Raw genomic sequence first — 13778 nt, forward strand, 5'->3', positions numbered from 1 at the left:
GAGGGCAGAGGACGTGTCTCAGGGCCAGTTACCTAGGCTTATAGAAGACGTCATCACTGTCCTCATGACGTTCACCCTGTCTCCTGTTTTTTGGGGCCATGTATTCCGAAATGTATTTTCAACTCATCATAGGGGCAAAAAGAAGTGATGAGTCTGTGGCAGCAGAAATCTGGGAATCCAAGGGTCATGCTACATCTAGTCCTCTTTGGTAAATTCTGCCTTCCTGTTCACACTTTTCGAGAAACCATTTTGAATTCCCAAACAGCAAAGGAAATGCTGCAGGTTCCTGGAGGGACCTGGTGATCTGGGGCAGAGCACACGGAGTCGAGATTGCTGCGGGGTTCACGGGCCTCCCCTCCCGGGACCAGGGGCACCTGGGCAGGGGAGTCTGCACCATGCGGGAAAGCCCAGTACACGCAGCTGCTCACCACTGCAGACTCCACAGTGCAGGGCTGACAAGGCCTCCCTCTTTATCTGCCCTGGACCACAAGTGGAAAAGATGAAGACAAAGCAAAAGCCAATATCCCTTAAGAACTTTCCAATTGTTCTTGTCATTTGTCGTTTTGTGTTTTGGGGGGTGTGGGGAGGGAGGGGTGGTTTGAAACAGCTCCGAAGTGCACTCCAGAGGAAAGCAGGAAGGGTGACATGTGTGGACACCTGAAAAGAGGAAGGGTCCTCATGAAGAGGGTCACTTGGTTAAAAAGTTCAAGCACAGAGAATATAGAACCGGTGGATATAATCAGAGAACAAGATGTAGATCTAGCGAGATGGGTCCCACCACCCCTGGAATATGTTCCTGGCAGAGGGGCTGGTCCGCTACAGTGGGCTGGGAATGGTAACATTGTATACTTTTGTAAATTCACGAAACCCTCTGGTCAGCAACAGAGGAATAAAGGGCAGAGAATAAACCCCAGACAAAGATTCACTTATCTTAAAAATGAAAGGTTGGAAATTAACTTTATGCTACTGTACCACCTTCGAAGTATTTCTGGCAGGTGCCTGGAGGATTCAGATTAATCACCAAATTACCTGCCGAGTCAGGGCCTCCCATTAGAAGGGAGCACTAGCCAGAAAATACAATCTTTCAGCAGAGGACATACGGTCCTCTTTCCTTCTCTGGGTTAACGGAGTGGTCGTGGTTGGCTGGGGCAGATAATGGTGTGGTCTTCCTCTGCGAATCTGTTTTCTGAGTCCCTGGGCTGCAGCTGTTGAATTTCCAGACACAAACAAGTATGCATTCTGAGAGCCTCGCCGAGCCCACACAGCCGAGAGAGCCAAGCTGGATTCCATTCTGCTTTGTACATCAGCAGCTCTGCTGCCAGCTGAACTCCAGGGCAAAAACTGTGCCTGGTAATGATGCAGGCAGCAGGGATGGCACAGCTGGCCTGGCCTAGGCCATTAGGGGGACACACTTGGCCTTATTTGGGGGAGAGCGAGAAATGGAAGGCCATGAAGAGATGTGGAAACATACATCAGCCTCCACAAAACTGGTGCACAGCAGGGAAACAATCTGGTTTTGCTAGTCGTCAACAACATGCCTGTGTGTGTGCCTGTTTATGCTTAGGTGAGCCCAGCCTCCCACTCGCTGAAAAGAGTAGGCAGACAGGAAGGAGTGACCAACTCTGTGTCAGCCGTCATCGTGTAGAGAGCAGCTAAGGGGAACAGTGGGGCTGGAATCCCATGGCCTCGCCTAGTGCCGCTACAGCATCCTCTCTGCCCATGGTGCCAGATATCTGAATGGGAGGACAAAGGGGGCACAGGTGGTGAAAAAAACCAAAATGCACATTTGGGTATTTTCCTTCTTTTGCTAGAATGTCATTTCTTGATGTCCATTTCTTGTCACCCATTCGTGATCAGGGACTAAGTAAGTTCCCTCTGCACCAGACCAGGTGGAAGACCGAGCCAGAGTTCCTCTGAGCCACGGGAGAGATGATGAGCTATGGAGTGCAGTAGGGGCTTTCGGCAGCTCTCAGGTGATTTCAGATGCTTGGCGGGAATGATACTGTGGATAAAAGGGTTCACAGGGACAGTTGTAAGTTGCTCCGGCCAAAGGAATTGTGAGATGCGGATGAGATTTGGTGTGTGTGGGGGTGGACAGGTGCTGAGGTCATTGGGACGATGGTACTTAGATGCAGGTTTAGAATTCCTGCGAGCCTAAGAGAATCTGGTGCCCCAGCTAAACTAAAAGGGGGCAGGCAGCATGTAAGAGGATGATGGGGTAGCTCAGAGAGGAAGGGGATATTTTTTCTCAAGAATGACAAGCCCAAAGGCATCGCATAACAATTGTGATCTCTCAGCTGGAAGTTTCCTCTAGCACAGGCGTCCACAGTGCGGTTCCCAAACCAGCAGCCTCCATGTCAGTCGCTGGGAACTTGTTAGAAATGCAGATTCTCAGGCCATCCCAACCATGAGATCAGAAACTCTAGGGATGGGGCCCCACAATCTGTCTTGTCTTTCTTTCTCTTTCTCTTTCTTTCTTTCTGTCTGTCTTTCTTTCTTTCTTTCTCTTTCTTTCCTTTCTCTCTCTCTCTCTCTCTCTCTCTCTCTTTCTTTTTTTCGACCAGGTCTCACTCTGTCATCCAGGCTGGAGTGCAGTGGCACAAAAATGGCTCACTGCAGCCTCAACCTCCTGGGCTCAAGTGACCCTCCCACCTCAGCCTCCTGAGTAGCTGGGACTACAGGCCTACACTACCATGTCCAACTGATTCTATTTTTAAATTTTTGTAGAAACAGGGTCTTGCCATGTTGTTGCGGCTGGTCTTGAACTCCTGGGCTCAAGCAATCCTACTGCCTTGGCCTCCCAAAGTGCTGGGATGACAGATGTGAGCCACTGTGCCCGGCCTCACAATCTGTTTTTACCAGCCCCCTAGATGATCCTAATGAAAGCTTGAGAACCACTGGTCTAGATCATGCAAATGAAAGTTGCCTGAATGAGTTGGATTCTGCAGGCCTGTGAGGACCCAGAGCAGGCAGGGAGCCAGCTGCCCAGCACGAGTTCAAGATGAGCTGACCTGGTTTCAGCCTCCATCCCTGGGTTCTAGGTCCCTGCCCTTTCCAAAGAAACAATGAACCAGACCAGACCACTGCATTGGCATAAGATCACACTTTAGTTCAGAGACACATTTGCATAAATACTTGAAATGGATCCACCCCTGCAGGTGGCAGCCTGAGAACATGTGGCTCTCCACAACCCTGTGATGCTGCGGCCCTTTAGGTGATGGATTTTAACACTGAAGACAGTCGTGGTCATTCTTGAAGACAGCTTGGGGTGCAGCTTTGGAGCCTGCTTTGACATTCACCATTGACTCCCTGCCCCACGCCTCTCTTGTACTAATGTTTTCCCCTCTGAGGTAGATTATTTATCGGGGAAACCAGATAGAATTTTTTTTTTCATTTAACTTTGCTAGTCCTTTGCAAACAGACTGACGCTGAGTGTCCTGTCTGAGTCAATAAGTGCACTTTTACCTTTTAACCTATGCCCTCTACTTGAACCCGAGCAAGGTCCAGTCCACTGGACAGTTGATGATAGGATCTGTCACCCCATCCCCTCTCCTCTTCCCCCTTAGGAATTCGTGCAGTACTGGAGGGGTTGCGGCAATGGGAGGCCTGGGTGGGCCATGCTGCCTTGATATATAGAGTCACCACAGTGGAGACCCTTGTCTGCACCTCAGTACCCCACGTCCAGGAGCATGAGACTGACCCTTTCCCCCCGAATCACAGGGGGCACAGCTGGCTTTCACAGGGCTTGGCATCCTCAGGTTTCAGAGCCTTGCTGCAGGTGGCAGAGGCCTGGCCGGAGGGGTCCCTGCACTCTACAGTTCGCCGCTGCCAGCCGGGCCCGCAGGTGCTGGAGCACTCAGACCAGTCCCCCAGCACCCACTGTACGTGGAGCAGTGGCTGGATGATGTTGGTGGTTGCTCTCTCTTTGCTGCTCTGCATGCTGAAGTCCACGTCATTAGGAACAAAGAAGGTGTATTTGACTTTCGGGGGGAAGACCTCGCCAGGGACTGTCAGGAGCTGCACTGTCAGAGGCTCTGGCAAGGGCCGGAAGCTCTGCAGGCGCTCCAGGGTGGCGATGGAGCCGCTGTACTTCAGGATGGTCCCCTTCACCAAGATGTCCTGCTCTATGGCAGAGATGGCCAGGTTGCCGTTGAGCAGGTACTGCCCGTCAGCTGTCTTCAGCGCCAGGTAGTTCCCATCGTTCTGCACACCTGGGTGGCTCCGCTGCTTCACGTCAATATTAGTGGCACCAGCTGGGATGGTGACAATGTCATTGTAGCCATAACTATGATAGAAACAGAAAGACACCCTCAGACCAGTGGCTGCCCAGCCCTGGTCGCGATGATGCCTTGGAGACTGAAGTGGGCACCCCAGGTGGCAGACAAGAAAAACCAAAGCAAGTAATGAAGCAAGTTGCCTCAACGTTCTCAATAAATTAGCTGTTTAGGCAGACAGTAATGTCTTGTACATTGGGAGTTTTCAAGGGTTTTTGCTTCATCTGGCAACTCTATTTCAAATGCGTGGTTGGGGAGTTGAGGTATGTGGGTCTTGAGAACAGCATAGAGAGGAGGAGAACCCGGAAGGATTTGGAAAGCTGCACTGGTGTAGCCGAACCTGGCACCTGTCAAATGAGATCTCGAATATCTCTAGTTCCTTGCACTGGTATACAACTTTGCTTGGCCACCTCCATACCCAGAGCTCAAACCCACATGGAAAAAACTGTTCTGCACACCCCTTCCAGAACGTGAACAGGAGGACATTTCACACCACCTCTTTGAGTCAGTCGGCTCCTAGTATTTGATGTATATGGCCCTAGGGTGGGATCAGGGTGGGGTTGGGAGTTAGGGGTTCAAGCCTGCTTCTTTGAAACCACCTTCTAGGAGTGTCCAGGCACCATGAGCTCTGTGCTTCTGGAATGACAGAATGTTGTTTTGGGAAACTGTTTCCAGTCCGTTATAGGCTTAGGGCTTTAGGTAGGATGAAGAAAGATTAGTTGTTTGTTCTTTTCTGGAAATCTGGGTTCCACAGGCTGGGGAGAAAGTGAGGCAAACGGTCAGGCGGGCTCTTTGCTCTCCTTGCCATATGTCCAGTGGGGCTAGCTGCTTAGTCTCAGACTCTGAGAGTGTCCACAGGCCCTCTGTCTAAAGTCTGAGGGAAAGTGGCCAAGGGCCCCAGTATCTGAATAGCGTCTGCTGCTTTTTTCCTACGTCCTTTCAGCTTAAATGTAAGAAGAGTTCCAGGGCAGGGCGCAGTGGCTCATACCCATAATCACAGCACTTTGGGAGGCCAAGGCGGGTGAATCACTTGAGGCCAGGAGTTCAAGACCAGCCTGGCCAACATGATGAAAGCCCGTCTCTACTAAAAATACAAAAATTAGCTGGGCGTGGTGGTGCACGCCTGTAATTCCAGATACTTGGGAAGCTGAGGCAGGAGAATTGCTTGAACCTGGGAAGCAGAGGTTGCAGGTGAGCCAAGATCGTGCCACTGCACTCCAGCCTGGGCAACAGAGTGAGACTCTGTCTCAAAAAAATAAAAATAAATTTAAAAAAATGAAAACAGTCCCAAGTTGCCTGCTATAGGCTGATTCTGTTCTCTCAGACTGATGAGATGAGAGATGTAGCGATAGATACACACACAGACACACACACACACACACACACAGACAGAATGGGACAGGGTTTGCGAGCTTCACTAAGCAGAATACAATACAGTGAACACGTCTCAAAAACTCTGAGACCGTGAGTGGGGGAAGTGGTTGGACAGATGGATGCTCAGGTATCCCCTAGAAGGATACATTGATGTACTGGAGGCAGAGAGGCAGAGTGTGGCCCATAGAAAACACCTGACCTTGCCCTTACTCTCCAGGAAGTGCATGGAATGGGAGACAAAAGTCATCCAGGACTTAGGAAAACTACGTTCTCTTCTGGCTGTCATTAACTATCAATGTGACCTTAAAAAGTCATTTAATCTTTTTGTGTCTTAATTTCTTCCTCTGCAAAATGAAGAATAGTATTGGCCTTGCTCACCTCATGGACTTATTTTACAAATCAAACGAGACCATAGAAATGAAAGCGCTTTGGAAAATCCTTGGAGTTTTATGAATGTGGGGCATTAGGATGTAAACAAAGTGTCTGGAGTTCTCAGATTCATGAAAGCCCTGGGGCTGCCAGGGCCCCTTTTTGGTAACCCCCTTCTCTGGAGATCCGTCTGCAGAAAGGGCAGGGCTTGCCAGGCTTAGGGTGAGACGTCCTTCCCAAAACAGGCCTGGGAGAGCCGTTTTCTGGCAGAGGTCCAGGTTACTCAGTGTGGCTCGACTGACTCAGAGCTGACAGCTCCCTATCCACATGGCCTCCAGCCCTCGTAAAAGTCACGGCTGTCCTGTGTTCTGTCTTTTCTTGACACTGAGCTTGACACTGCCAAGTGCACATCCCATCTCAGGAAATCCTTACGATGACTCTGAGCTAGAGATACTGCTGACATTTTATAAAGAAACTGAAGCTCGGAGAGTTTGAATAACTTGCCCAACCCTCATAGCTATTAAGTAGCAGCCACAATTCAAATTTGGGCCTATCAGAGCGCAAAGCCCATTATGCTCTTCTACCAAGCAAGGTACAGAACTCCTGGGGAGACTCACCTGGTGGGGGTGAGGGACCCGGAAACCTTCCTGCAGGAGTTGCCTTTGCCCCCACACACCCCGCATTTGTCCAGCTTCCGAGGCGAGTCCACCACATGGTCACAGCCGGCCTTGACACACTGGCCACGGACACAGATGGCCAGTGTCTCCGGCCCACACAGGGTGCCATCAATCACCTGCAACAGGGAAAGGGAAGGTGCGGGAGGGCATGTTGAGCACAGAAGCAGCCTGTGGGAGGGGTGGGGACAGGCGACCTTCCTCCCCATCTCTGGATCTGAGTCCCAGGGTGATTCTCACCTTGGCCTCGAACACTTTGAACTCACTCCTCCCCCGGGCTCGGCAGAACAACTTGCAGCGGTCCCGGGGGGACACCCCAGCGTACTTGGGGACCCACTGCAGGAGATTCCCATCCATGTCAGTGTAATTGTAGGCATTATACTTCTCACACTGCTGTTCCCTGAAGCTTTTCCCTAGAAAGAGGAAGAAACGGCATGGAGGTGACACCCATGCGCAAGCAGGAGGTCCCGGTGGAGAAATCCCGAATTTACAGCATTTTATTCTTTTGGTTTTGGACTCAACCCAGGGACCCAGGCAGGGCCAGTGTCTTCTGGGCACAACATTCCTAGACCCATGTGTGACCCTTTCTCAAAAGGGCAAGGAAAGGAGCCCTCCAGCCTCATGCTGGGCTTTCTAGGATAAATGCCCTTTCCATTAGGGAAAGAGATTCATTGAACTTTACAGATGAATGAACTCAGGGAGCAACAGGGAACAAGTCAGTAAGCCTGGAAGGCAGAGAATGGCACGTGGAGCTATATTCTCAGGACACTGCTAATTGTGCAGTGTCGATTTCCTCAGTGACACTGGACATGACTCCAAAGACTCCTAAATCTACACGTTTAGCTCCGATCTTGCCCCTACACTCACATTCTGTAATGCTGGCTGTCTCTGGGGAGCTCCGTTTGTATGTACTATGATTACCTCCAACTCAGCACGGCCAAGCTCCCGAGGGTCCTTCCACGAACTGTTTGACTTTCATTTGCTGGTCTCACCACGCTCAAGTCTGAGACTGGCATCCTAGTATCTCCTGAACATTTGAGTTGCTGGTCTTACCACGCTGAAGTCTGAGACTGGCATCCCGGTATCTCCCGAACATGTGAGCATCTCTATTTGCTATTTCCAAACGGTCACAGAGACCTACACTATATTCAGGACAGTCTGTGATTTCAAACGACGGCATCCCACCCTCACGACTGCAAGCCCAGGGCTGCTGGCTTCATGGGGACCTGTGCCTGCCTCCTCTCCATCCTGCCGTGCGCCGCTGCCGGACCAATCCATCTGAAGTTAGACGTGGGTTGCTTTCCACCCCCAAATCCTAAAATTAAAGCTGTTTTTCCTGCCAAGGTTCCCCGCCCAAACTGTGCATCTGAATGCCTGGGGAGACTTTGCCAAGGCAGATGCCACACTCCACGCCTGAGACTCTGAGTCAGTACAGCTGAGGGGGTCTGGGCTGTGTCTGCAGGAGCTTCCAGGTGACTTGATGGGACAGGTGGCACAGATAACCCCCAGATACTGTGTCAGCCTTCAAGGACCTCTGTGGTCTGGCCTTGACATAGTGGTGTGCTTTGCTTGATTCCATCTAAGCGAATGAGGGCCCTTCTCACACCTTTCCCCATCCTGGCAGGTCCCCTCACACCTCACCCCGTCTCAGTCCTCCAGACTCTGCTCAGTCCTAACTCCCTTTAAAGCTTCCACTCACTCAGCCTTTCCTTTCTCTGAGCCTCTCACCAATCTAGGGTCTGTGACTCATCCATTGAAACTTAATGGCTGTGTTAAAGGGATTTGGGTCTCTAATTGGATTGCAAGCTCCTTAAGGACAGAGACCATGCCTTTTACATTTTCTTACATTTTTATAGTCCTAGACACACAAAAAGTACTAAAAAATACTCAACAGTAATGGCAGACTTTGGTGGGTCTGAAATCATGACGTCCTTTTTCGTCCATGCCTACCTTGCACCCTATATTCATTCCCGTCCTCCCCCTTTCCCGGCAACGTCTCACCCATATGCCAGGCAAACTCTCACACAATTCCAGCACAAAGTTTCTAGAGCCTCAAACCATTGTGGATCCTTCTTGTCTTGTGAAACTGCGAAGCCTACAGATTCTCCTCTGAAACATCAAGCCAGTGCCAGCGTCTTTTCCCGTGGTTGAATCTCTCCTAAGGCTCTGCCTGATTTTTCATGCCTGCCAATCCTTCCTGGAGCTGCACACTGGGCAGTTGGATGGGATGGTGGGGAAAAACCTTGTCATGATTTCCCTCTCATGAGTTTGCTGCTGCCCCTTTACTGCCTCTAAGTTAATGTGTGTGGTTTCCAGCAGGTACTGGGGATAGGAATATGCCAAGGGGAGGGAGAGGTAGTATTGCTTCCTGGGGAGATTCTGTCAAACAGTTGCTATGGCCCCAAGGGAAGATGGAATGTGAGCAGGAATCAGATTCAGAAATCCTCCCTCTTCCCTGGGCTGAATTTTGGCTAGAAAGACCTTGGAGGTTTGGCTCTGACACTTGCTTTGGAAAATGCTTCCATTCTGCACACAGATGAGGGTTCTGATGCCTCCAGGAGGATTAGTTTCCTAGACACCAGCCCCTCTCCAGAGGCTCCTCCCCAATAAGTTTGGTTGGGAGTGATGTCCTCCTCTCCACATCTTGGAAGATGAGGGTAATTTCTCTCGTTGACTTTGCCAGGCTCTCTAAACACTATGAGAGCTGTCCCGGGTCCCTGAGAGCTGCCCCTGGGCTTGGAGCCTTGCAGAGCCCATTTAGGTGCAGATCACAGGCAAAACTCTATATCCCAGGACACCCACTTTACTCCCACTTTACACATCCTCTGGGGATGTGTCACAGCGATGATAGTAGCTGCTTTGGCAGGGGCGGCCCTGAGTGGCAGTTACCGTCAGGGGGGCATTCCTCCGTGTGGCATGACTGGTACTTGGCTCTCCGACCCAGGCAGTATCTTCCTCCATTCTGAGGCTCGGGGTCCTTGCACTCACGGTGTGAAAACTGTACTCCTCCTCCACAGGTCCGAGAACATTCTCCCCAGGGTCCCCACGGTGCCCAGCCTCCATCTACCACGGGCTGCAACATACAATGGCACACTGAATGAGGAGCAAAGGCCAGGAGGCTTCAGTGTCTGTGCCACCGGGTGGCCAAAGCCCTGGCTTCCTCATCTAGTCATTCTCATCTTGGTGTATGGAGCACCGTAAACTGCCTCAATCATTTGTTTAAGGACTGTGTGGCCTTCATGGCTTTGTGAGCACAGAGACCAGGCTGGACTCATTCACTGCTGACTCGCCAGTGTCTAAAACAGTGTCTTATGCTCAGTAAGGTGCTCAGTAGACTGTCTGCTGAATGAACGAATGACACTCTTTTATGGGAATAAGGTTGCATTTAATGCAATGGTTCTCCACTGGGGAGAATTTTGCCCTCCAGAGGACATTTGGCAATGTCTGGAGATATTCCGGTGGCTACAGCTGGGGAAGGTGTATGTTACCGTATTTAGTGGGTAGAGGCCAGGGATGCTGCTCAACATCCAGCAAAGCATAGGCCCCACAGTAACAATTATCCTGACCCAAGTGTCCCTAGTGCCAAGGTAGAGGAACTCTGGTCTAAAGGAAGCAGCCCTGGGAGTGTTGCCATAGTTTACCAGCCACTGGTTCCAGTGATAGGATAATGCCTGGGAAAGAAACAGAATTGCTTTTTTTCGTTTGGTTTTTTGAGACAGAGTTTTGCTCTGTTGCCCAGGCTGGAGTGCAATGGCGTGAATTCGGCTCAGTGCAACCTCTGCCTCCTGGGTTCAAGCGATTCTTGTGCCTCGGCCTCTTGAATAGCTGGGATTACAGGCACACACCACCATGCCTGGGTAATTTTTGTATTTTTAGTAGAGACGGGATTTCACCATGTTGGCCATGCTGGTCTGGAACTCCTGACTTCAAGTGATCCACCCGCCTCTGCCTCCCAAAGTACTGGGATTACAGGTGTGAGCCACCATGCCCAGCCCTGCTTCCCATTTTATAACTGACCTATGAGAACAAAGCTTTGCCCTTTTGAATGCTGTATGCCCAAAGGTTCATAGTGCATTCCGAATGAAAATAATTTTTTAAAAATTACAAAAGTAATAGTTGCTCATATGACAAATAAAAAAATGCAGAAAATTGTAAAAAAGAAATCAACACTTCTTTAAAACACCACTACCCAGATTAAATCATTAACATGATTTTCACCAATATTTTTCTTACTTTTGCTCTGAATATATCCTCATAAAGATGCGATGCTTTTATTTTACAAAAGATATGATTCTATAAATATTCTTTCTTTCTCTCTTTCTTTCTCACTTTCTTTCTTTCTTGACAGTCTTGCTCTGTCGCCCAGGCCAGAGTGCAGTGGTGTGATCTCGGCTCACTGCAACTGCTGTCTCCCGGGTTCAAGTGATTCTCCTGCCTCAGCCTTCTGAGTAGCTGGGATTACAGGCGCCCGCCACCACACCTGGCTAATTTTTGTACTTTTAGTAGAGACAGGGTTTCACCATGTTGGTGAGGCTGGTCTCGGACTCCTGACCTCAGGTGATCGACCCATCTCAGCCTCCCAAAGTGCTGGGATTACAGGCATGAGCCACTGTGCCTGGCCTGATTCTATAAATATGTATTTTCTGATCTGACTGTTCTTAAAAAGAGGCCACACATCATTCCATGATCATTTCACGTCAACCTCTCCCTGTACTTAGTTCGGCTCTGCCTCTGGGGATCGGTGGCAGATCCCTCTCCTCAATAACATGTGATGAGAATGAACAGGGTGAATGGGACGTGGCTGAGGATCAATCCATGAATCCTGTGCCAGCTGAGGCTTAGGACAAGAGTATGGAGCTTACCTGGTGCAGGCAGGCTCAGAAGGCTCAGAAGGCTCAGTGGAAAAGACATGTACTGAGGAGTGCTTGGGCTACCCTGGCAATTCAGCGCTGGCGGGGACCGGGCTGTGAAACCCAGTGGATGCTGTTTCATAGTGATGGCTCCATGACTCACCGTAAGAGAAATGTGATCAGCCTCACGGTTTGGATGTATTAAGAGCAGGGCAAAGAAGTGAATCATTTAAAAACCCTCACTGGCACTGCCTTGGTTTTTCTTGTGAGTTTACTCTCTCCTGGGCCAAGTTTTTTTTCTGCCTGGCCAGAGGCAGCTCTGATTCTCTCTCCTCTCCTCCTCTTTGAGTACGGAATTCCCACAACTGCTCTCGTTCTCCCAACCTCTACTTATGCATTCAGTTCAAGCACGGGCAGGCTATGAATACTTTTCACTCAATTCTTGATGGAATTTATTCCACGTGTCTCTCTGTGTTCATGATGGAATTGACAGTGGCTCCAGTCTGTTGTGTGCTCACCTGCCTGTCTCCACACCTCTCACCAATCTGCACCTGCACCAGCCCTGAGTCAGTCCCAAAGCAGCTCCCTAATGTCTGGAGCCATGGCAGCGTCAACCCACTGAGTGAGGGTGAGCCGCCACGGGCTCCTCACTGTGAGGATAAATATACTTTGGTTTGTTTGTTAAAAGATGAGTGATTTTACCTAGAAGTTCTGTGTTGCAGCCTGGCCCAAAGTTTGTTTTCTTTCTTTTTTTTTTTTTGGAGACAGGGTCTCCCTCTGCCACCCAGGCTAGAGTGCAGTGGCATGATCATGGCTCACTGCAGCCTCAAACTCCTGAGATCAAGTGATCCCCTGCCTCAGCCTCCCGAGTAGCTGGGACTACAAGTGTGAGTCACCAGGCCCGGCTTATTTTTTATTTTTTTGTAGAGACAGGATCTCACTATGTTGCCCAGGCTGGTCTCGGTTCAAGTGATCCTTCTGCCTCAACTTCCCAAAGTGCTGGGATTCTGGTGTGAGCCGCTCTGCCTGGCTGTCTCTCGGTTTGTGACTCTCAAGTGTGGTTCCCCCTTGAGAACAGCCCTCAGTCCTCCCCATTTCCTTTTGTTTCTCCTTTCTCCTTCCCACTATCCTCAGGGGCTGTCCCTCACCTTGGGCCTCTCCACTTCCTCCTCAGGTAGACAGCTGCCTTCTGAGCAGAGGTGCCCAGGCCCGCACGGCGTGCCGTCAGCCCAGGGCAGGCTGCCATTCTTTGTGTGGCACAGGGGCTCGGCCCCATCAGTGTGGCACCAAAGCTGGGCGCAGACGTCCTGAGCAGAAGTGTTGGGGCAGTGGTGGAAATCCGGCCCAAAGATCTGCCTGCACTGCTGGTCCAGCTGGTACAGGGCCATGCGGCCCGGGAGGCCTGTGGGGAGGGGCAGGGCCGCGGCAGGGGCGTCCAGGAGACAGTCTCCTGGGAAAAGAGGAAGCAGGGGTGTAAGAACGCGCGCAGGGGTGCCACCCTCTCAGCTCTTCATGGCCTGCGATGGATGGCACTGAAGGTCTAGGCGTCACGACTTCTTGACCTGCAACTAAAAGCTGTCACCACTCGATGATCTCGTGAGAGCATGCCTAATTTTTGACTATCGGTTGCAAAGGCTTTTCAGGACCGACTTTCCTTTGCTGTCCTGAACATGTAGGAAGCATTGCCCCCGACAGTCAGTGTACAACCAGTGAATGCCAGCTAACGCAATATTCATCCACATCACAATCTAACCGTGCTCCTCAAAGTCACAATATGCAAATGAAGACCAACTAATACTGTCTGGATAATCTTATTTTTGCATCATACATGTCCCTGTCTCCCTCAGTGAGAAGAATTTAGAATATTTCATTGCTTTACTAACAACTCCAACCAGTTAAAATTGTTTTATCTTTAATCCTCTCTTCTGAGAAGCAATTTTTTTTTTGGAGACGAAGTCTCGCTCTGTTGCCCAGGCTGGAGTGCAGTGGCTCGATCTTGGCTCACTGCAACCTCCACCTCCTGGGTTCAAGCGAGTCTTCTGCCTCAGCCTTCTGAGTAGCTGAGACTACAGGCGTGTGCCACCATGCCTGGCTAATTTTTTGTATTTTTGGTAGAGACAGGGTTTCACCATGTTGGGCAGGCTGGTCTTGAACTCCTGACCTTGTGATCCACCTGCCTCAGCCTCCCAAAGTGCTGGGATTACAGGCGTGAGCCACTGCACCCGGCCTCCTTCCTT

At 50.5% G+C, this 13778-nt stretch overlaps 1 protein-coding gene across 1 annotated transcript in view; it reads right to left on the reverse strand.

Annotated features, from left to right (window-relative positions):
* Positions 1–3088: 3088 nt before the first annotated feature.
* ADAMTS8 (ADAM metallopeptidase with thrombospondin type 1 motif, 8) overlaps positions 3089–13778 on the reverse strand; it is a 14848-nt gene continuing 4158 nt past the window's right edge. Inside the window, exons 4-8 of the mRNA XM_011970033.1 lie at positions 12690–12991; positions 9581–9764; positions 6932–7104; positions 6635–6810; positions 3089–4285 (exon numbers count right to left, since the gene is read on the reverse strand). Of these exons, the coding sequence (XP_011825423.1) occupies positions 3715–4285; positions 6635–6810; positions 6932–7104; positions 9581–9764; positions 12690–12991 (1406 nt within the window). The 3' untranslated portion in view covers positions 3089–3714. The remainder of the gene's footprint in view (positions 4286–6634; positions 6811–6931; positions 7105–9580; positions 9765–12689; positions 12992–13778) is intronic.

Source organism: Mandrillus leucophaeus, unplaced genomic scaffold, assembly GCF_000951045.1.
Source record: "Mandrillus leucophaeus isolate KB7577 unplaced genomic scaffold, Mleu.le_1.0 Scaffold925, whole genome shotgun sequence".
Lineage (NCBI taxonomy): Eukaryota > Metazoa > Chordata > Mammalia > Primates > Cercopithecidae > Mandrillus > Mandrillus leucophaeus.